The sequence below is a fragment of the Ciconia boyciana genome, chromosome 8 (assembly GCF_034638445.1).
Source record: "Ciconia boyciana chromosome 8, ASM3463844v1, whole genome shotgun sequence".
NCBI lineage: Eukaryota > Metazoa > Chordata > Aves > Ciconiiformes > Ciconiidae > Ciconia > Ciconia boyciana.
This window is the reverse complement of record NC_132941.1, coordinates 44,105,999-44,129,586: the sequence shown is the minus strand read 5'-3', so window position 1 is coordinate 44,129,586 and position 23,588 is coordinate 44,105,999. Positions and strand designations below refer to the sequence as shown.

At 47.0% G+C, this 23,588-nt stretch overlaps 2 protein-coding genes across 5 annotated transcripts in view; one reads left to right on the top strand and one right to left on the bottom strand.

Annotated features, from left to right (window-relative positions):
* Positions 1-1,064: 1,064 nt before the first annotated feature.
* Positions 1,065-6,691, top strand: LOC140655774 (zona pellucida sperm-binding protein 4-like). Its single transcript, XM_072870672.1, has 12 exons — positions 1,065-1,263; positions 1,616-1,737; positions 1,816-1,918; positions 2,487-2,642; positions 3,020-3,207; positions 3,390-3,487; positions 3,829-3,959; positions 4,169-4,358; positions 4,433-4,580; positions 5,920-5,998; positions 6,317-6,433; positions 6,567-6,691. The coding sequence occupies exons 1-12, from the start codon at positions 1,065-1,067 to the stop codon at positions 6,689-6,691; spliced, it is 1,656 nt and encodes a 551-aa protein (XP_072726773.1).
* A 3,040-nt stretch (positions 6,692-9,731) lies between these two features.
* The window catches only part of LOC140655182 (uncharacterized), a 35,311-nt gene continuing 21,454 nt past the window's right edge, over positions 9,732-23,588 (bottom strand). For 3 of the 4 annotated variants that reach the window (XM_072869303.1, XM_072869305.1, XM_072869306.1), the window contains exons 4-9: positions 22,348-22,534; positions 21,188-21,342; positions 19,922-19,948; positions 18,272-18,390; positions 12,455-12,574; positions 9,732-11,889 (exon numbers count right to left, since the gene is read on the bottom strand). In XM_072869303.1, coding sequence (XP_072725404.1) covers positions 12,478-12,574; positions 18,272-18,390; positions 19,922-19,948; positions 21,188-21,342; positions 22,348-22,534 — 585 coding nt within the window. In that variant the 3' untranslated portion in view covers positions 9,732-11,889; positions 12,455-12,477. The remainder of the gene's footprint in view (positions 11,890-12,454; positions 12,575-18,271; positions 18,391-19,921; positions 19,949-21,187; positions 21,343-22,347; positions 22,535-23,588) is intronic. The other variant, XM_072869304.1, reaches the window with a different exon arrangement.

Here is a 23,588-nt window from a genome sequence, read left to right as displayed (position 1 = left end):
GTGTTTAATACCTCCTTTTCTTCCCACGGGTCTCTAAGAGCTTTCTACAGCTAGGGCAACCCCTACACTGCCGCTATGTCTGTCCCAGTCTCCCAGGCTCAAAACTGTTAGGAGGAGAGGATTTTACTGGTGGACATCCCAGGAAGCTTTTAGCTTGCTGGGGTCATGATCAGCTTCAGGCTAGTGGCCTACAGAGATGTTTGCCTCACTATCTTCATCCTCTGCATGTCCTGTTTGTGGTGGTCTTGGGTGCTAGCTAAATTGGTGCTTACAGCTGGGTCATTGTAATGCGTGAGAACTATCGAATGGATGAGGAAGAGATATGCAAGGAAGAGAGACCTGCCTGTTTCCTCTCAGCCAGGCTGCTTTCCACTGCCTATAGAACCATGGCATCATAGAATCGTTTAGGTTGGAAAAGACCTTTAAGATCATCAAGTCCAACCATTAACCTAGCACTGCCAAATCCACCACTAAACCATGTCCTAAGCATCACATCTACATGTCTTTTACATACCTCCAGGGATGGTGACTCAACCACTTCCCTGGGCAGCCTGTTCCAATGCTTGACAACCCTTTCAGTGAAGAGATGTTTCCTAATATCCAATCTAAACTTCCCGTGGTGCAACTTGAGGCCATTTCCTCTTGTCCTATGGCTTGTTACTTGGGAGAAGAGACCAACACCCACCTTGCTACAACCTCCTTCAGCCTGAAAGCAGGTGGGTCTCCTGGATGGGCCAGCAGTGGGAAGAACTCAGGGTGAGAAAAAAGGGTTTGAAGACCTTCCTGCAGCTCTACAGTAAATTGCACAGATGAGCTCCTCTCAGCTTAGTGGTATGAATACAGACCCATCTCTTGACATAAGCTCAGCTCTTGCCCTGTGGTTTGCTTCAAAGGGTGCAAGCAGACTGTGATGGGTTCAGAGGCAGGTGAGGGCAATGGAAGGTGTTAAACTGCTGGGCTGGGTCCACCTGGACACTTCAGGAATTTCTGATTCCAGCTGGCTCCACAATTTAAAAGGGCTAGGCTAAGAGCTGCTGCTTCATGGTCCTTAGCAAGAGAGTGGGATGAGTGTTGCAGGGCAGTCTAGGACTGCATTTGGAGCTATGGTCTTCTGGGGGTTTCTTGGTTGCCTTACTTTGGTTGTGGGGGCTCAGGGTAGTGTTTTTTCTGATCCTACCCTGCTAGCTTGTGGCCAAGAAAGCCTGCAGCTCACTTTACCTCCAGGCTGGGAAGGGAATGCTTCCTTTGTGCTGACTACCTGGGGTAAGTGAGGGTGGTGTCAAGAGGCTTTCTTACTGCTGTATCTTTGCATAGTGCAGAGGTATGCCTGGAATGAGGAGAAAGGGGCAGGTTTGGATGTGAAGTGTTGTCTAACAGCTTCAGTGCATCTTATGTAACCAGGGGGCTGTTTACATGACCCAGCAGTCAAGGGTTTTGGTGGAGTGCTGTGCCTGGATCTAGATGGTCTTGGCTGCTGGGTTCTCTCAGACACCCCTGCTGGCCCAGACCCTAATACTGGCTAGGGCCTTGTTTTCTACAGAAAAGTAGGACTGTAGTGGACTCTATCTTCAATATGGGATGCTGAAGCCCCTGCTGCTGTCTCATCTTTCCCTAGATACTGAGGGGAAGGCACATGCTCTGCAGAATGACTCTGACTGTGGGCTTTTGGTATCTGGGACTCCAGATGGCTCCAGGAAAGTATCTGTCTCCTATAGTGGCTGTTATGTCTTTGAATGGGTGAGTGACCTTAGGGGTTCTGCTGGGACTGTGGCTACTGCTGCTCTGGCTGTCCTGACTGGTGTGGCTCTCCCCCAGGATGGCAATTATCTCATGCTGGTTGGGCTTGAAGGAACAGATGCTGCTGGACAAAAGACTCTTCATGAAGAGAAGCTGCTCAGGTGCCCTGTGGACCTTCCTGGTAAGACTGACAGCTCCTTGGGAAACCCTGCCTGGATCTTGTAGCAATGAGTGTCCTTAGTTTTGGATGGCTGTTCCTAGTCAGTCTGGGAGCTGGGAAAGGGGACTTTCTGCTGTGCAGAAGACTTCCCTGGAGAAGGGTTTGGACACAGGTGCCACCAACTTGCTGGGGCCTTGTACCTCCTTTGCAGGGTCAGAAGGTGAATGTTCCTTGTGTCTCCTAGCCATATTCTGACTGCATGAGTCCCTGCAAGTTCAGGGATTGAGCCAGAGACTAGGTACAATGATTTTCCTAACTACCAGAGTTGATCCAGAACACTTTATCTTGACAGATCCCATGCAGTCCAGTCTCCTGTATGTGGCTTTAGGGGGAGTCTCTGTTTCAGGGAAATGCGGGTCCCTTCTGAGCAGGCTTCCATGCCAGCTCCAGGCTATGTGTTTGACCCTCACCCGAGTCTAACTTCCCTTGATTTGTATGCGGACTCACCAGGACACCTTCCCCAGTGTCCTCTGTGTCTTTGTCCCCCTGCTTTTGTGCTTTAGCTGCAAACTCCTGCTGTTTCTTCCAGCCCTGGATGCTCCAAGCAGTAGTGTCTGTTCTGCCGTCCTCAGCCAAGACCGGCTGCCATGTGCCTCCTTGCCTATCAGCCGGGGAGACTGTGAAGTGCGAGGCTGCTGCTACGAACCTAGGGACAGGGTGAAGCCTTGTTACTTTGGTAACACAGGTAAGCGTGAGCAACTGTCTTCCCCTCCTCCTGGAGGAGCTGCAAACTGGGATTCCTCACTTCCCTGGCAGAACAGGATTGGTGTGTACCAGTCCTGCAGGTGGCTTAGGGCTATGTTTTTGGCTGTCAAGAATACTCTGTCCCATTGAAGTGTCCAGCCCTTGCATGCATATTGCAACAGACCTGGGTTTATGGCCAGAATCAGTATTGCTGTTGGAGCTGGTTGCACTTGTCTTGCTGTGCTTAGCACTTGTTTTGGGGGTTACAGGCAGGAGAACTTGCAGGACTTGCTGGCCTTGTCTTTGCTGTAATGTTTCAGCCTCCTCTCCATCCCTTTTCTCCCTGAGCTCAAGACTGATTATATCTTTTTCCTCCAGTGACAGCTCATTGCACACCAGATGGCCAGTTTTCCATTACCATCTCTCGGGATGTGACCCTGCCACCCGTTATCCTGGACTCTGTGCAACTGGCCAGTGGACACGGCACTGGCTGTATCCCTGTCATGAAAAACAATGCCTTTGTTGTGTACCAGTTCCCAGTCTCTGCCTGTGGCACCACTTTTCAGGTAAGAGCTGCAGCTGTCACTAGGCTGGAATAACAGGAGCTTGCAGACCTGGAACAACCTGATGTGGCTTTGGCTACTTAATGAGCACCCTAGAGACTTCCAGAGGTCAAATGCTGTTCTCCAGCCTGGCATTGATCCAGCTTGACTTTACTGCAGTGACAGTGCCTGGTCTGTCATTCCAGGTGACTGGAGACCAGGCCATATATGAGAATGAGTTGGTGGCATCCAGGGATGTGAAGACTGGGAGCCTTGGCTCTGTCACTAGGGATAGCACTCTCAGGTAATACCCTGGGGGTGGTATTGCTGGGTGCCACTGTGTTCAATGTCACTAGAGAAATTCCTGCTTGTCACAAGCTCTGAATTCACAACAGGGCACTGGAGTAGGCTAAGGACTGGTATGTCTCTACTTAGTGGGGAAAAAAGCTGGTGCTGATCAGTGACACTCTGCAGACTCAAATCTGAACTCTGAAGACAGTTTCAAGTATTTGTTAAAAGGAACTGTTGGAGGAAAGATTTGGGATATGACTAATTAAAGCAAATATTATGTTGCCATCTTGGGGAAAGGACGTATCGGAATGACCTTTCTTATCTGCCTGATTTGGGGGTTTCCTGTCCCACCAGGTTACATGTCCGCTGTAGTTACTCCATCACTGGGAGCTTCATTCCCTTGAGTGTTCAGGTCTTCACATTGCCACCACTCCCTGCTGTGTCCCAGCCAGGTCCTCTGTCCTTGGAGTTGTATGTTGCCTCAGGTATGAGAGGTTTACAGGACTTGCTCAGGTCTTTTGGTGCAGGGCTCTGGTCTCTGCTGAGTAATAAGGGAGTATTGATGGGTGAACTCAACACAGCTTCTTCCCTGCCATGGTGGGAACTTACTGACATGGCTATGAAGGATGCTCTCAGGTTGCCTCTTTCTGTTTGCTCCTGGTCTAAAATGGCTCTTGGGTTTCTTCTGTCCCAGATGGAAGCTATACTTCCTACTATACTGACAGTGACTATCCTGTTGTGAAGACTCTGAGAGACCCTGTTTATGTAGAAGTCAAGGTCCTTCAGAGAACAGACCCAGACCTGGTTTTGGTCCTGCACCACTGCTGGGCCACACCAAGTATCAATCCCCAGCAACAGCTGCAGTGGCCTCTTTTGGTGGATGGGTAAGTGACTTGTAAATAGCTTTGAGTCAGGGGAATGACTTGCACTTTTTTCACTGCTGGCCTCTCCTTCTCAGGTGCCCTTATGCAGGGGACAACTATCAGACACAGCTGGTGCCTCTGAGTCTTGCCTCAGAACTACTGTTCCCCTCTCATTACCAGCGTTTCACCCTCTACACATTCACCTTTGTGGACTCCACTTCCCAAGAGATGCTCTCTGGGCTGGTAAGGTCCTGTCCTGGTTGCCTAGCTTCCTATTGAGAATAAGTAACATGTGTGAGCAATAAGAACCACTTCATAACTATGACACTCTTGGCCTTCTTGAGGAGGGAAGGCCAAAGACTAGGAAAATCCCCTCCTGAAACAGGAGGAGAGAGGTTGATGCAAGAAACTCTTTATTACCTGAGACAAATGTGGTAGAGGTAAGATGCATCACTGGAGGGGTGTGACAGAAAATGAGACTACCGAAAGGGTAGGTCTACTTTAGCAAGTGCTAGCTTGCTGCCTAAGCTCTTCTGTTGAACTAGCTTAGGGTGTGTGCTCTAAATATGCTAATCAGTATTCTCTAAACTAAATTTCTTGGCCAAAATGACTTGAAAATAGCTTTTGGCACCTGGGAAGCATCTGGGCTCTGAATCTCATGAGCCTCTGAGCAGTTAAGTCACAAGAAGTTCACTATGCCTTGTACTGTTTGCTCAGTGCTCCTGTGATCAATTAATACTCAAAACTGGTCCCAGCTGTACCTAGCAGTGGTCACAGTGTAGTGCTTTGATAGCTGTGTCCCCGGTGTCAGGGAGAAGTGCTGTAATGCCAGATCTGACAGAGTTTGAAGGTGTATGGTAAAGGTATCAAAGCTGCCTTGCAGCAGGCAGCAGAGGGCTCCAAGGCTACAGCCTGTATGTGAAGCAAGCCAAAGGAATCTTTCTGCCTTCTCTCTTCTGTGATCAGGTGCAGTGGGTCTGGCTGGGATGGAGTTAACTTTCCTCATAGCAGCCCATATGGTGCTGTGGTTTTGGATTTGTGGCTAAAACAGTGTTGATAGCTAGAACATTGGTGTGTTATTTTCTGAATAGTGCTTGCACAGCATCGAGGCTTTTTCTCCTTGCTGTTTCTCAGCCCCAAGTCAGTAGGCATGGGGTAGGCTAGAAGCTGGGACAGCTGACCCATATTGGCCAAAGGGACATTCCATGCTGTATGATGCCATGCTCAGCAATAAACACTGGAGGATTTTGTCTTCCTATGTAGCTGATGCTCAGAGACTGGCTGACTTTAGTATGCTTGTGTGAACGGGGTGGGTGATTTGCCTTTGCATTACCTGTGCTTTGGTTTTGTTCTTCCCTCTCCCCTTCCCCTTCACTTGTCAAGCTGTCTTTCTCTCCAGCTATGGGTTTTCTTGCTTTTGCTCTTCCTATTCTCTCCTCACCCTGCTGGGCCAGGGCAGGGGGGCTGAGGAAGTGGCTGTGTGGGTGCTTAGCTGCTGGCCAGGGTCAGTGTACCACACCAGGATACCACCTGTCTACAGATCTCACCTGAGTGATTCCAGGCTGTGTCCCATTCTTTCTAGGTGTACCTGCACTGCAGTGCTTCTGTGTGCCACCAGTCTGTACAGGAGTCCTGCACCATCACTTGTCCTCCTAGAGCCAGTAAGTGTCCTAGCCTTCCTGCTTCCCCATCCAAAGGGGCAACAAGTGTCTAGCATCCAAGCTGGGGGGTAGGAGGACACGTAGGCTATGGACTAGTTCCCTTGAGCCATGGACAGCTTGACAAGGCATTTTCTGCTCCTTTTCCCTGAGGAAGGGCCCTTGCCCTTATGCCAAAAAGGCAGAGGTCTTCATAGGCTCTTAATTCCATGTTGATTCACATGGAAGGCTTGGCCTTCAGAGCTTCTTGTGTTGAGAAGCTGACCTGGACAAAGTTTGACCTTCAGGGCTATACATCTTCTCACCTATTTTGCTCTGTAGGGGGTAAAAGGCGTGCTGAGCATCCTCTTCAGGATGGTGCCTCCCATGTCTCCAGCAAAGGCCCTGTGATTTTCCTCCAGGATGAGCTAAGATGGAACACAGCTAAGGATGGCCTTGGTAAGTGCGCCAGCCCAGCGTAGCCAGGCTGGGGAAGAGGGCTGGTCTAAGTCTTTCCTGCAGAAAGACTGAGCCCTGAAGGCATCCCTGTGCCTCGCTGGAGGAGTGTTAACTGGGGCCTCTCCACCCACAGGAGCAGCTGCGCATGCTGCAGCCCCCTGGGCTCTGGGGTTTGCTGCTGTGGCAACTGGGGCAGCTCTGTGTGTGGTGCTTGCGGCTGCTGTGCTGTGGCGAAGGAAGGTGCCTGTAATGCATTAAATTAATGTATTGCAATAAAGTGGCTGTCAAACCCACTTGGTCTGTGGGACTCTTTCTCCCTGGCCCAGAACACGCAGCGTTGAACAGGAGTGTGTCTTGGGGACCCTGGCTGTAAGCCTTTGTTTGCAAGACAAAAATCCTGATGGCTGTGAGAGCTTTCCAAATGCTGTTTCTCTGAATCCATTTCTGTCAGTGGCTAAGGTGGCCTTTAAAAGTACTTACTTACCTTGGCTCCTCTCAAACACTGAGTAGAAGTGCAGCAAAACTAATTAAAAGCAAATTCTGCAGCGGCTTCTCCTTTGGGGATGCAGAGCTGGTATTTGACTGTGCAGAGGAGCTGGGAATTGCCCACTTGCCCCTGAGCTCACTAGGTAAGTCGGGGCTGTGCTCATGTGGCAGGACTTGGAGGCACGGATGGCAAAGCACTACACAAATGGGCCTTCCTAATGATGCTGTATGTGAACCTACCTCTCTTGCTCTGGAAACAAAAAAGGGCAGGTGGGATTTTTTTTTCTGGAGGATGAGAACACAGAAACTTAATTCCAACTGAAAAAATCAAAGGGCCTAGGTGGTTTGAACTTCAGGAAAAAATTCAAACTTGATTTAAAGATTCATCTTAAACCTTCATGCACAAGCAAACAGTTAGGAGCTTTCAAAGCTCTCAGATTAAAGCTAATTTGACACCACCATTGCCATAACAGTGCCACGGATGTGCTTTTTTGAGATGAGACATAAAACTTGCTGTTCTGAGTGTCAGGAGCAGTTCAGTGTGGTGTGGTCAGTCATGGCAGCTAAGCAGGATCATTCTCTGCTTCCTGAGGTCCTGAGCAAAAACAGTCCACAAAACGTCTCCTGATGGTGGAAGGGGAAAGGGGCTCCACCACCACCCTTGCTGCCCAGGCTGGGGGAGCTTTGGTGCTTGCACTTGCACTGAGATCTCCTTATAGCTGATGGGGTAGTCCCTGAGCAAGTATGCTTGAGGGGAAGGAAAAATATTCCCCCCCCCCCCACACTTGATTAGAAATTCCCCCTGTTAAAAGACACGGAAGTAGTCCTAATCGTACTGCCTAGGGGCCTTTAAAGGGGAAGAGCAGCTCTTGTATACGTGGAAGCAAAGAACTGAACAGTTATCTTGCTTGAAGCAGCAGATATTGTTCTGTTTAATTGGATTCTGCCAATACTGTGTGACTGGAAGGTGTTAACTGGTGGTGGCAACTGCTTTTTAATTCCTTTCTTACTTCAACAAGAAATTTTGGAATTGTCTTACAATGTTTTTATTTTTCTAGCAGAACTGCTCTTCCCTGCTACTTACAGGATAACCATTGCTCTTAGTCTTGTCTGCTTTTAAAATCTAATTAGAAGAAGAGAAGATAAGACTCCTCCATGTCATACGGTGGGAGGGTGAAGGAGATCACAGGCTGGAGAAATCATCAGCTGGAGATAGGTCAAACAGCCGTCTCCTTTTAGGGAATGCCCCTGGCAACTAAATAGCCTTGGTACAGATGGAGCTCTGTCTGGGAAAGCAGAGTGTAAACTCATAATGTGCCTTATGACAAGTCTTTAGCAGCTGTCTGATGTTAATTAACTGAGCAATTAGAGGAGTAATATAGACCACACCTTTTCAGTAGACCAGGCGGGGTGCTCTGGCACTGCTAACTGTGTGTGCTAGCCAAAATCTAAACACCTTCCTGGCTGCAGCTGGAGTCTTCCCATGCTTCAGTAGGGGAGACAAAAATATTTGCTTAGAGAGCTTAGATGCCTGTGTGGAGGCTGAAGGGGCTAGGAGAGGAGAGTCCCTGCCCAGCTGGTCCCTGCTGCCCTCCATGGGGTTGCTGAACTGTCCCAAAGTGGCAGGAAGCTTTGGGCATGTAGTCTCTGAGGATCAGGTAGATTTGCCCTGCAGGGATGGTCCCTTCTGGTGCAGAGCTGGATCTTCTTGTAATGGACCTGCTGCTTAGCACAGGGCACATGCAGTGATACGTGGAGGTGGGTGAGCAGAGAAGTAACCTTAATTTCCTTATCCACTCTGTGCGAAGTCTTCTGTGCTTAAAGCTTGCTATTTGGTCCCTAGCAGGAGGGAAAGCGCATGAGCAGCAGTGGGATGAGAGTTGTCTGTGTGAAGCACTGGCACAGGATGAAAGCTAGGCAACGTGGAGGTTTCCTCTGGTGCATTGTCCCCCTCTTCCTAGCCTGTTGTTCTTCTCTGCCAGGGTGTTAGTGCTTTCATTTGCTGCTTTGTTCTGCAATTTTCTCTCCTGCAAAAAGGTACTCTTTCCTTCTGCCTTCACAGGTGGATTTCTGGCTTCTTTTTCCTAGGCCTCTACTTTCTTTAGTTGGGTCTCATTGACTTTTCTCCTTTACTTTCTTTTGAGTAACTGCATGTTACTTGTCAGCACTCTCTTTAGCTTCACTCCATACTGCCTGGTTATACAGCTGAACTAAAGGTGTTGTGGGTTCCTGTAGACATTGGCTTAGACTCCTGCAGGTGAAGGAAAGCTGCTCTGTCTAGGAGGGTGCTGTGGGCTGTGAATGAAGGAGAAGCTGAGGAAAAGCAGCCCTGAGGCCAGCCAGCAGCTGTCAGTTGAGGCTGTTGTGCAGTGCTCCTAATGAGGAGCACTAATGAACCCAGATTTTCAGAAAGAAACCCTGCTGCTGAGCATCGGCACACTTTGTCCCCAGTGCCTTCACCCTTTCCTCTGGTGTGTGCTGCCCTGCTGTGTCTGCCCACTCTGCAGCTTTGGAAGCAATGCCCAGCAACAGCACCTAATACATGGCTGCTAAAAATGAACATCCATGCTTGGCTGTATCTGAACTTTACAAAGGCTCTCCTCACCCTCTGGATCTTTGAGAACAGCACCAGCCTCAAAACAACAAACTTGCTTCTTTGCCAGAGCCAAAGAAGTTCTTTTAAAAGCTTGGAGGTAACAATTCCTTTCTTGACTAGCTATGCTCACCTGAAACCTTAAATGTGTGGCAGCTCTATACTACAACCCAGGTGTTCATTAATAAAATATCTGAAAATAATTATAATAGTGATGCTTTTATTAAACTTCTTATGCTTGTATTACAATGTGTCCTGGAGTGGAGAACTATACAGTATGTTACATGTTATAAATATATTTATTTATGAAAATACATGAATATATTTCATATAATGCTGTAATAAAAAAGAGTGCTAGTTCATTTTGGTAAAAACAAAACAAACAAAAAACCTATAATGTGAGTGGTGGTGGGGCATACCAGTTCATGATACTACATCTTAAAACACTTTAAGTTCAGTTTGCACTGATTCACATTCCTTATAGTCTCTGTAAAGCTGGAGGGATAATAGAGGGTGTAGGTTCATGCAGGATTTTAGTCCCCTGTATTTATTGGAGATATACAGACTATTCACAGAATAATCAAGTTATAAATCTTTCTAGCTTTAGATGAAGCTAGCAAGATATACAGAGAATAACCAAGTCCCACAGCAGCAGCTACAACTGAAACATTAAACACAGCGCCTACTTTAGGGTGCTAACTTTGAGTCAGCACAGACACTTTCTTTTGATTGGGGTGTGTTTTGTGGTGTGTTGGGTTTTTTTTTTTTTTAAGATGCTAAGTAACAACCCTTCTCAGTGCTTAGAGAACCAGGCCTGGGCTGTTGCCTTCACTCACCCCTGCAAACTACAGCTGCCCTGGAAGAGCATGGCTGGGGTGCTTTGAATCTCAGAAAAGATCCTGCTCTGGTTTTGAGGACTCTAAAGGCTCCAGCTGATTTGGGTGAGTAAGGGGGAAGCATCTGTTACTGAAAGGCTAAGCCTGCTGAAGTTGATCCATTCCTGCTAGCTTCTGAAATCTTGGTTCCCAGGCAAGTTCAGGTTGGGGAGGGATTTTTAAACAGCGATTGCTTGACTTACAATTATATTGTAATTCAGGGAGTAGAATAATCTTTTAACGAGAGGCAAAGCTGGTTTATTTAAATCTTTACTCCATGTGCATTAATTATTGTGCTAGTACCAATAAGAGCTGGTGTGTAGTGACTGCTGCATGGGACCTTCAGAAGCATGTGCTGCCTGTCCCGAGTCAGGAATCAGTGGACATGTGGCAGTAAGGCAGCCACCAAACATGGCCATAGCATTACGCAGTTGTTAATGTGGCCCAAAAGAACAGCAGCTTTTAAAGCATGTATGTATTTGAATAACTCTTCCTTGCAGCTCTGCTCTCCCTCTTGCCTTCTCCCAGCAGAGAGAGCACAGGCTGAGCCATACAGCCGCATGACTACCCCTCTTACAGCCTCAGTCCCCCACCTGCACAGCCAAAGGACTTAACTTGTAACTTAAAAGTAGGAATTCAAGCCTGGTTCCCCCCGCCCCCCAAGAAAAAAAAAAAGATTGGAGCACAAGAGCTGGGCTGCCCGGTGAAGCTGAGGTGTTGCCCTGGATGCACCCTCCAGTCTCTTGAAGGGCTGATTCCCGCAGTGCCTCTCGCTCTGGTCTCTGCAATGAGCCTGCGTGATGCCAATGTCTGCGCAGGGTAGCACTGGAGTCGAGGGGCCTCTGCAGAAGGAGCAGCCCCACAGGATTAGAAGCTAGTGGTGGATTCAGGAATGGCCTCGTAGGAAGTCTTGGCTTTATGGACTTGATATTCCTATTGGATTCCAGTAAAATGGCACAGCTGGCCAGATGCTGCTCTGACGGGAGGACCTGTGTTGGGGACAAGCGGAGACTGCAACTCAATCCTCCCAGAGGGAGGAGGCCGTCCTTCCAACAGCCACTTCTGCACTGGGCACGAGTCCCTGGCACTCTTCTAGATGCTGCTGTGTCCCATAAAACTTAAGTTTATTTTAGCTGGAGAAGGTCCCCAGAAAGCAATGATAATTTAAAAGCTTCAGTGTTTTAGGTAATTCTGTTCCTAACCCAGAGAGGAGGAAGAATTTCTAAATTTTCCTTAAAAGTCTCTGTTGGGTATCTTGCCAAGATACTAACAGCAATTTTCATCTGTGGCTTGACTCTTGTAAGTATACTTCAGATTCAGGAGCGGAGCCGTACATAGCTGAGCATGCATCTGTCCACAGACCCTTCTCAACCTCCCCCTTCCCTCTTTCCCTTCCAACGCTCAAATTGGAGTTGCTCTGTTGCCAACTGTAGGATGCAGGTTGCACAAAGTAACCCCGGGGTTCTTGGTTTTGTGTCCATTGGTGTTCCCACTTTGCCTTTCTGAAACAGAAGCATGCAGTGAATGTGAGAGATTAGAAAGGGCTTCTTTGCATTTAACCCGTGGGCTGAGCTGGGAAGGTGGAAGATGAGGCTGAGTCTGGTTCTCTTTTTGTCTTCATTATGGGCAGATTGTCTCTTCCCCAAGACATCTGGTTGGCTTATTATTTAGGACTCTTTTGACTGACTGCAGATAAATGAATTTGCCTCTGTACTTTTTGTGAAAAGGCTGCATATGTAGCCTATATGACTACAGATGCCTTTAAATTGTGTTTGGTTGTTTTTTGGTTTTTTTTATTATTATTATTATCTTGCCTTTTTGTGTTTTGTGTTTTGTTTTGTTTTGTTTTTTAAAGTGGGGGACTATTAAAATGAAGGTATATGGGCCAGTCCTCAGCTGGCATAAATCCATATAATTTGAACTTCAAAAATCTGACCTGTTCCTGTCTTTGCATGTTGGAGCGTGTCTGGATGAGGGAACAGGACTGTCTCATTTCTGTGCTGAGAAGAAGCAAAAAAAAAACCAACCCAGCCCACAAAGAAACACATGCTGCTTTAGTTATTTTACCTTGTTCCATTTGACTTGGGTTATCAGAAAGGCCATATGTTTTCATTCTTTGTATTTTGCCCCAGAACGATCATGGAATTCCTCTCAGTTTTCCTCAGCTCTGAAGACATAATATCTGGCCTTAACAAATGGAAAAATACAATTAAAGTTGACAGCAGTCAGAACTCATGGCTGTGTTTTTAGCATTAATATGCTGTGCATATGTACCCAACATCCAAGCTGCACCCAAAGCAGCTTCCCCCTCTCCAGTTTGAAATTCCAAAACAGATGCTGTCCAAATATTTGTGGCAGCATCCAAAAAAGAGAGCTACAAAATGCAGCACTTGGCATGGAGTCACAATGTAATGGATGGACACAAGCATCATTTTGTTGAGAGCAACCAGTATTTTCTGCCGAGCTGGAAGTGAGGGGGAGAGACTGGTGGGTGAATGTCACAGGGAAGTTAAAAATTCTGGCCTGAAGTAGTAAATAGGAAATGAGATGTTTTGAAGAACAACGCTAAGCTAGCTGCTGTAGACTGTCTCCAGCTTAATTTTTTGTTTATTATTTATTATATACGATTCAAGTAAGTGTAATGCATCCTGTTTGGTTGTAATGGCTTAGTTAGCTCAGGCCTCCAGGACTTAGGAGAGACAAACCTTTTGGAACACTTTTTAAAAATAGCTGCTGTTTAAGAAAGAAAAGCTGTAGTTTGGGGGGTTTTTTAATGCAATATTTCAAAGCTATTTACAGAAAATAAATAGTTAATAGCTATCTATTTCAAATAATAATAGCTATTTACTTCAAATCTTTGAGTTGAAAAATTTTTCAACTCAAAGTGGTGGCTGATGTGGTGCAGGGTCTTTATTTTGCCAGCTATTGATTTATTTTCTTTTTAATCTAAATGTTCTATGATTTTTTCTTTTGTTCAGCTCTTAATTCTTTTACAATTGAATGGTCGAACTTCTGCCTTGATGTTATTCTTTAATTCTTTGTCTGCTTCTCAACCCTGAGCGCAAGGATCTCCCTTGGCAGTAATTTCCCATGTGAAGAGCAGTGTTCAGACCTGGGTCTGAGACTCTAGGGCCCTTTTCAGCCTTTGCTATACAATACTGAAGACGTTTTTTTGTAATGTTAGAACCGCGCTGTCCTTCCTAACTTACTTCACCCTAACCACAAAGTAGTCATCATACAGCAGCAAGCTTTTGGTGGCTGTCAAACTGAAACTAGCATCCTTACCATGAAAGATAGCATAATTTGAGGTTAGCTCATTCCCACGCAGCTGCATTAAAGCTGCAACTCCCATAGATATGCAGGTGGGTGTGTCTGCACAGGAATGCCACGCTGAGATTGCCCAAAGCTTCCTAAATTAGATCTTGCCCTGGAAAGGAGTTGGGTATAGCATCACAAAACCTCCTGAGCACAATTGCTTTCACTGAGATGGCTGCCTCTGTATCTCTGATCTCCTCCTATGACAAGGTGACCCACTTAGTGGATGAGGGAAAGGCTGTGGATGTTGTCTACCTAGACTTCAGTAAAGCCTTTGACACTGCTTCCCACAGCATTCTCCTGGAGAAACTGGCTGCCCATGGCTTGGATGGCCATACTCTTTGCTGGGTAAAAAACTGGCTGGACGGCCAGGCCCAAAGAGTGGTGGTGAATGGAGTTAAATTCAGCTGGCGGCTGGTCACAAGCCATGTTCCCCAGGGCTCAGTGCTGGGGCCAGTTGTTTAATATCTTTATCAACGATCTGGACGAGGGGATCGAGTGGGCAGGAGTGTTGATCTGCTTGAGGGTAGGAAGGGTCTACAGCCTGGACAGGCTGGGTCGATGGGCCAAGGCCAGCTGTATGAGGTTCAACAAGGCTAAGGGCTGGGTCCTGCACTTGGGTCACAAGAACCTCATGCAAAGCTACAGACTTGGGGAAGAGTGGCTGGAAAGCTGCCTGGCAGAGAAGGACCTGGGGGTGTTGGTCGATAGCCAGCTGAATGTGAGCCAGCAGTGTGCCCAGGTGGCCAAGAAGGCCAATGGCATCCTGGCTTGTATCAGAACTAGTGTGGCCAGCAGGACTAGAGAAGTGATCGTGCCCCTGTACTCAGCACTGGTGAGGCCGCACCTCGAATACTGTGTTCAGTTTTGGGCCCCTCACTACAAGACAGACATTGAGGGGCTGGAGCGTGTCCAGAGAAGGGCAACGAAGCTGGGGAAGGGTCTAGAGCACAAGTCTGATGAGGAGCGGCTGAGGGAACTGGGGTTGTTTAGTCTGGAGAAAAGGAGGCTGAGGGGAGACCTTATTGCTCTCTACAACTACCTGAAAAGAGGTTGTAGCAAGGTGGGGGTCAGTATCTTCTCCCAAGTAACAAGCCATAGGACAAGAGGAAATGGCCTCAAGTTGTACCACGGGAAGTTTAGATTGGATATTAGGAAACATCTCTTCACTGAAAGGGTTGTCAAGCATTGGAACAGGCTGCCCAGGGAAGTGGTTGAGTCACCATCCCTGGAGGTACGTAAAAGACATGTAGATGTGGTGCTTAGGGACATGGTATAGTGGTGGACTTGGCAGTGTTAGGTTCACGGTTGGACTTGATGATCTTAAAGGTCTTTTCCAACCTAAATGATTCTGTGATTCTGCCAGGGCTGGAACAACTGCTGGGCCAGTCTGCTTCCCAGCAGCAGTCACGGCAAGTAGCAGGAGACTGTATATCTTGTTCATTTGTCCTCAAACGGAGCTAGGGAAAGTAAGGAAAAATGATATGAAGGTGCTAATGCACTCCTTGACCCTGGATTTTTGGGGATCATCTGTAACACCATTCTAGCCAGAGACAACTTCTCACACTTTTTATAATGTCAAATGGAGAGGCAACATACAGGCAATAAATTTATCAAGGTAGCCGCCTGCAGAATTTGCAGCCCAGCTTTCACAGGCCAGGATGGATTCTCTCAAAGCAGCATCAGACTATAATTGTTTAACGAGGGCAAGTATTTGACCGTACGTTGCTCTACTATCATTGGAGAACAGTTTTCTCTCACTAAAACCTGTCACAGTGGAAAAGCAAAAAGTTCTTTTCTTGGGGGTCATTTGAGCTGGAAGTTAGTTCCTTGCTCTTTGTGGAGGGATCATTCTGCAATGATTTGGGGAAGAAATCTGCTTTTCCTGCCATAGGTCAGATCCAGGTCTATGTGCTGCTTAAGTTCATAACACCATGATCAAGTCATTCATCAGCCTGTTCTGGCCCTTTGCACAAAATAGACATTGCTTTGCGGGAGTAAATGTACTAGCAGGAAAAAGAAAATGAAATTAAAACTGAGTCTGTTCAGAACAATGTATTACAAACCACCAAGTCTTGTGCCAGTATGTTTACCTTGGCAGGCCCCCCTCTTCCCCCCACTGGAAGAACCAAGTTCTCTCTCTACTATGAGAACTCTTTTGCGGATGTTAAAAAAAAAAAAAGGGAGGAAAAAAAAGGCAGAAAAGAAAAACAAAACAACCACCCTGGAGCAGATCATTCATCGTACACAGAGTAGGAGTATGAAAGGGGATTTGCTTTGACCTAGTTACAAAAACAAAAACAAAGAGACTTTCTCTAATTGCTCGAATTACTCAAGTGGGACTGGGTGTCAAAAGCAACAAATACTTGCTTCCTTCAGAGCTGTATGTTAATACAGGGCACCAGGCTCAAACCTGTTCCAGTTCAAGACCTTGGGAGACGTCTCTGAGCCCAAGGAAGCCCAGGTAAGCAAAAGCCAGCCAATTCCATATACCTGCATGTACAAACAGGACCAGGAGCCAGGACAAACATGTTTCATAAATTATAACAAAGACAGTGGCTTTAAATGCTGAGAGTATCAGGGCTTCAACATATGCTTTGCCAAGAGCTGCAGACAAGCAAGACTTTCTTGCTTTACCATTCTGGTACTGCTGCAGAAAGGGCCTGGCTTTCTGTCCAGCAGCATTTGCAGGGCTGTCATTGATCCACTAAGCCTAACTTTTTATTTCAAAGGAGCCTGAGGACAACTACATATCCAAAATGCCATAGGAGCAAGATGCCCAGCTTTTCCAGGCACCAGTGAAAAGCCCAGTGTCAGTGCATTCGTATTGCAGGGTGTGGGGTAAAAAGAGCCAAGAGCAAATACAGATAGGGCTGGGGAATAAGAGCTAGGAAGCAGGAGAGGAGGAAATTAAGGGGGATAAGGGGCACGAATAGAGGCAAGGGTTTTATGTAGGTATATGGGAAAAGAAACTTAGTGAAAGAAAAGAGGAGGCCCTTCAGCTGCAGAAAGCAGCCTGGAAAAATCAGTGTACAGGGTCTCTAGGGCTGCCCAGTTACAGCCAGGTAAAAAATCATCCATTTGGCATCTCGTTGTACAGCATTTCCATGACAGTAGTAGTTGTCCAGTATACGTGTGAAAGTAGCAAAAGCTATTTCTTTTAGGAGCTATTGGGCTGGCCCTTCACTGGAAGTACATCGATTTAGCCAGCCATGGACCTTGCCTTCAATTCTCAGGCAGGGAGCACTGGCAGTGTCCTCAGTGCTGCAGAGAAAGGGCCAAGCGGGAGGTTACAGAGACAGGACTTTTCTGAAGCCCAAATACAGTCCTGGTTTGATTCAGGTTTAGAGGGAAGGTTCACAAGAGTTTGTATTTTTTCCCCAGCTGGTTCACCATCTATTTTAGATGGAACTGTTTGATCTCTTTCTGCTTTGTGTTTCTTTCAGTTTCCCAAACAATAGGAGGAAGCTTGCCTGTTACATGTGCTTGGGCCCCAACCAAGCTTTTCCCAGCTGGAAAAATCACTCCATGAGCTACAGGGTTTTTTTTTTTCCAGCTGTAATTACAAGATTCCCAGTTCCCTTATGCGTTTTGTAAGGTAGGTACAGGCTGTCTAAGGGGAACAATGGGACATTCCTGAGTGCTTAAACAACTGCTGTTTCCCCACCATCACCCCCTCTAAAACCTGAGGAGAGCTTAAGCACATTTGAGCTGTTCCGCTCCAAGTTACCAAGTTACCGAGACCTCAGCTGAAAAAACACAGGGAGGTGCGCAGCTCCATGTAATGCTCCTGCTTTGGTGAGTAAGATAGCCAGGCTCTTCCTGTTACCTGATTACATACACAAACACCCCAAATTCACCAGACCAACTGGGAGGACTTGGCAAGCGCACAGGGAATATCTGTGCAAGGGGTAGCTGGCAGCACTGTCATCACCTCAGACAGACATGCACCACACAGTATAGCTCAGAGGCCAGGCTGTAACTAGCCTGGTAGACAAACTTGCCCAGGGGACCAGGATGGATTTCTTAATAGAAATGAGACCTCATGCTTGACCCAAATGTTCATCTACAGCAACAAGCAGGTCCCACCCATGAGCACATGCTCAGCAAGCTTCATCTCCCCTTCCTCTGCCAGGAAGCCTTCCAGCTGATCCTGACTGTCCCATCCCATCACACATCAGATGCAATATGGGTTACTGTTCCATTGGATGAAAGATGTGAAGGTGGATAGAGGAAAGCATTAACCTTGACTGTAATACTTAGGATTACAGGGATGAGGGAGCACAAAGACAAATAATTAGGCTATAGAATGGCTCTGGCTAGTTGTCAACATCCCCTTGCCCTGTTGGGGATAAGCACCTTCTTTTAGGGACCCTAATGTTTCCATTATTCTCACACAGGTAACGTTATCCAGTTGGGATCTTAGAGCACCTGGGCACCTGGCCAGGGCCACCACATGCAATGGAGAGAAGGTAAGGAGGGGTCTTCTCCAGCCAGGAACAACTAGAGGTAAATCTTCCACCACCACCTCCTAACACCAAGTGAAAATCTCCCACAGCTCTGCCTTACCTGTACAACTGTGGGCAGGACCTCTTCAGAGCAGCAGAGGACAGCCCCAGCTTGTTCTGGTTTCTCAGCCGTGTCTTCCTCATAAGATCTCTCATTCTCCCCCAACCATGGCTCTCACCCTAGAGAGCAAAAAGAAACCACAGCTTGAAGGACCAGAGGCTAGTTGCTGGCAGACCTCATCTGGCCTTGTCTATGATACTTCGGGGTACTCCAGGGTGGTAGGAAGAGGGGAGCTTCTTTATTTTGGACAGGTAAGAGTCAGGTCCCACAAAAGAATTTTTAACACCCTGCAATGATGCCCAGTGGCCAGCCTGTACGTGTATAGGACACAATGAGACAGGATGGATCAACTGTCAGTAACACCATCCTTTTTGTATTTTGTTTGGTAACATTTCTGTGTCTAGGACCCTGCTGTTCTTTCTGACTTAAGGTTTCAGAGAATGAGGGCACTTCACTGGTGGGTGCTGAGTAGCTGCCTAAAGGCACGTTTTACCTTATTGTTATACTGTTATACTACAGGAAAAGATCGGTTTGGTTTCCTACCTACTCACATGCACCCCGGGGGGCCTTTGCAACAAGAACAACCTAAAAAAGCAGCTTGACTCCCTTCTCCTTTCTGTTAGGCCAGGTGCATTGGTATCAGCTCTTTTCAAGGTGGTGACTTTTGTGGACCACGAATTAGAAGAGATCAAGCCTTTGTTTCCCTGTCACGTAACCAAGCCACAGCTATTGGGTACTTACATTTGAAATGCTAATAGAGATTATCAGGAGGTCAGGGAGTCTCATGAGGCCTCCCTAATGTTTGTTCTCTCTGGGCTGAGCTCATCTGGACTCATGAACTGAAAAGAAGCCATGCATCAAAAAATTTCATGTTTTTTTGCTGTATTGTTTTAAATTTTCTAAAGTAATGGCTGGAAAACCTTGGGAACAGAACAAAAAAGATCATGCCCCAGGACTAGCGTAATGGGGAGAAATTATTCCTGTTTCAGTGAAGTTCTCAAACCATTGTCACATTCGGGGCATTGTTCTGCCCTGTCCTGAGGTGCCTTCCCACTGTGCCACCAGCAGAGCCATTGCTCCATGAGTTGTGGCCACCTTGGGAGCACAAACTGGCAGCTGCACAGCCGCATGCACCAGCCCAGGCAGAGCCTATTGCGGTAATTCTTCTTGGGGCTCTGCTAAGTTTTCAGTTCAAAACTTCAGATGAGGTCATGGCCTCAGCTGACAACTGCAACACCAGTTTCTGTGCTATTAAGTTAATTGCCCGTAAGTAAGACTGTTTACTCATGGAAATATCAAACCTTTGTGTTTAGTACTAGGATTAATGTATGCTGTGGAAGGGTTTTGGAGGCCTCAGCAGTCTCTCATTGTGCTGGTGTTGTTCCAGAAAAGCGAGCACTGCTAATATCACAGAAAGCCTGAGCAGTTGCTTGCTCCTGAAGGCTGGCTAGCTGTTGTCTGCAGTGGGGGTGGGAGAACAAGGGACCACATGCAGTCAGTCACAACACATGTGTGTCTGTCACTTTGATAGTAACCTTTGGGGGTCAGTGAACCTCTTTTGTTCATGTATAATGCTGTGCACTACAGGGGCTTGGTCCACGATAATGCAGATGATACAAGTTAAATATATTCTGCAAAGGCAGTACATACCGAGATGTTCTTGCTGACGTCCAGACCCTAAAAACAAAAGGCAAATACGTTGATAAATAACAAGATAGGGAGACTGTCTCACAGTGCTAGGAACAGACTGGGGTCTGTTCTCAGCTCTGCCCTGGAGTCCACCCATAGCCTTGGTCAAGTCCTTTATCTCTTTACAATTCAGTCCCTCACGCGTGTGATAATCCCTTCTTTCCTCCTCCACCTCTTGCCTCTCTTCTGTATTTAGACTGCCAGTTCATGTGTATAGCACCTAGTAGCCTGGGGACTAGTGTAGCAGGATTCCCATACAGTACCTGCACTGTACAGGTAAATGGGGCATTTCATGCTCAGGGTACAAAATGCAATACTAAGTGAAAATGCTACGGTGTGGTGTAAGAAAAGAGCCCAAGGATTCAGTTCAAAGAGTGTGGATCTTGATTCTGCAGTCCTGTGAAGTCATCAGGGCTTCCCATGTGCTTAAAATAATGTTCATACTCCAGAAGTTGGCCGGACACAAGCCAGAGCACAGAGCACCTTTCAGGATTCAGCCTTGATTTGGTTTCTGAAGTTCACTGAAGTGTTTGCAACCTATTTGCAACTTTGGGGTGGAAATTTCATGAGAAGGTCTTTCCCATAAGAGACCTACTCCTTCCTCTTTCCTGTCAGGCTGGGAATACTCTGATTAGAGCCTCTGCCCTGACATTTCAGCACTTCTGATCCCCACCGGAACCTGAAAGTGCTGAGGCAGCCACAAACAATGGGAAAGAAAGGGAGAGGAAAAGCATTCGTCCCAGCTCCCTTGGACTTCAGCAACACAGTTTCTCTGAAACACACTTTTGGGACTGGAGCTAATTACACTGATATGCTGCCAGTCTGGTAATAAGTGTTGCCAGCTAAGGATTGACCCAGTAAAATTTTTATATGTGGTAATGAATGTGTGCTTGGTTTAATCTTGCTAGCAGCAATAGTGAAGGTACTTATGACAGAGTTCACGCGTTGAGTTATCTGGAGTCTGCGAAGGCTAAAGCCCATGCTGCTGTCTGCAGTGCTCCTCTCCCCTGCACCAGTGCTCTGTTTGTGCCTTTCTTGGCATAAAGACATAGCCATTGTCTTCATTTAAGGCTGAGAGCACCCTGGCCCTCACTGCCCCAGCCCTGTTCAGTAGCAGACAGGGTTGGCTTGTTCTCCCGGCACCCCACTCTGATCTGCCTGAGCAGAACTTCTCCCTGCTTCTCCCACAGGTCCCACTCAGAGTCTGGCTCCAAGCTTATCACTCACCTTTCTTACTGCAGGGTCCTTTGACGGAAAAGCCTGTCCTTCAGCCATACTACCAGCTTCTCTGAACTCATTCTCCTTGTTGTTCCTATTGTTTGATGACTTCCTGAGCCCCACCATCGGCTGGCCGTTTCCTGATTCCGGGTATCTCTCACTTCCTGCAATTAAATGCAAGAATTTGCTCACGTTTCTCAGCAGCGTTCTGCGAGGAGGGCCTCTGGGCAGTGCTGCCAGCAAGCTGCGACTCCAGGTGGGATGAACCCTAAGGACTTAATGATGGGATGAGACCCCGTGTGTCTTCATGACACACTGCAGTGGAAAGAAGGTAAATGCTCCAATAAAGTGTCTGACCATGGCAGGACTTTCTAATGGCTTCCTCATGGTCTTATGTTCCTTCCAGGCCTGCTCTGAAACTGCCAAGAAAGCATTTCTGAGCCTCAGCACTAGAGATCCCAAAGGCCGTTTACACTGACTCAGTCCTGCTGGGAGGTGTGTTGATGTTCTGTGTTTCACCAGGTATTAGAGGCAGGCTGAAGTCCAAGGTTTGAAATAAACTAATCAGCCTCACTTAGTGGGCTAGTTCACATCTAATATTGGATCCAGACTTTTCAGCTGGCTTTATCATCAGTAGGCTGAGCCCAGTCTTTCTCAGCCTTCTGAAAAACCTGGTCTCTGGATCCAAGCTTTGCAACTGGGGCTTATTTCCACTTGGTCTATAGAATAAGTCATCCTCCAGGAATGTGTTCTGTGCCTGCTCGAGAGGGTAGGAGACTAACAACAGGCATAAGGCTTTCCGTCTTAGGTCAAATCCTACCTTGGCTGGGGGGATTGTAAACCCATATGGAGGGGCTCCACTAATGGACCCATTCAGGCATGCTAAGCTTCCAAAAGAGAGACCCATTTTATAACGCATTTGTCCTAATCTTTGTAGCCACAGCTGCAGATCAAAAAGTTTTGTTTCACACATGTGAAGCAGCAAGTGTTAAAATCCTAGGTGTAGACAAAGCATTTTAAAATGCATCTTTTAGCTTTCCAGCTACGGTTTAGTTCCACTAACACCTTGCTCTGTTCCCATCTGTCTTTCCTAGGGGAAGGAAGTTGCTGGTCAGCTTATTTCCAACTGGTGGCAAGCAGGAGGGCAGATTAGAGGTATTTGAACTCACCATTGCAGCTGCTCAGCTTTTCAGTGTTCGCTCCTATTTCTGGGATGATGGAAAGATCAGAAGGGTTTCCAGTCTGCACCAAGAGGCTGTGAGGTCTGCTCCTCCCAGCAAAAAACGTCTTCACGTCTTGGGACGAGTTGATGAAGACGCTGGCAGCTCCACAGGAGCAATGCTGCAGAAGGTACTCCTACACCAGACAAAAAGAAAGTATGCAGACTCTCAGGCTGCAGCGACCCAAGGTAACCGGGTGGTGCAATGGTACAGACAAACTGCAATCACTCCAGCCCAGGGATGCCCAGCCTTGTCCTGAGACCCATCAGAACCCAGAAAAGTTATTTAATTCTCTAAAAGGCTGAGCAGCCTGGAGTTGGTAATATAGATTTTTTCATGAGTTCATTGGTGTTTAACTTAAATTGCCTGATACTCAGCATCTTTTGGGTTTTTTCCCAGAATGAATTGAATACAAGTTTCTAAACACAGAGCTGCTCAGCTAAGGCATTTGTGTATATAAACAGATCTGTTATAACAGTGACTCGCATTTTAAGATAATGTTATTTGTTTTGGAATGTGCACAGACAACAGTATCTTGTATTTTTATTGATGGGATGCCATAGTTTGCTTGCATGTTACCAGTCAGATTCGCTGTATGTGGTACTTCAGCTGGTGTACTTCTGCTGTAGCTGGTGTGGTGGGAAGGAGAGATTTTCTACCTTGCACAACCATGGTGCACAAGACTTTAGTAGGGCAGGAAGCAAGGAGAGCTTTATCCAGCTGAAGTGGAAAGGGAACCAAACTGTTCATTGGTGTTGGAACCAGGACAGGCCAACACCAGTTTAGCACCTCTGGAGACCGTCAAGTGATTGACAGTTTTAATGTAACATCTCATCTGGATATGTTGCCACAGCAGCATGGCACTTTGCATTACCTATACCTTTGGGAGGTGCTTTGAAAATCTGATGAAAGATGCTGCTTTTGGCCCATAGCATTAAAGATTTCCTTGTAAAGCAAAGGATGTGGAGTAACTGTGTTCCCTTTGTGTCCCAGGATCGAAATGTCATCAGTCTCTGTGGTGATGTCTGTACAGCTCAAGAACAGCATTGGGATTGCTGGCTATCCACAATCCTCATCACCAGCTCTTAATACCACACTAACCCATCTCTGCTCTGGAGGTTGTGTCTTCCCTAGCCATGTCTAGGGCATGGAAACCTTTCCATGCTCATAGTCTGCATGGAGAGCGAATG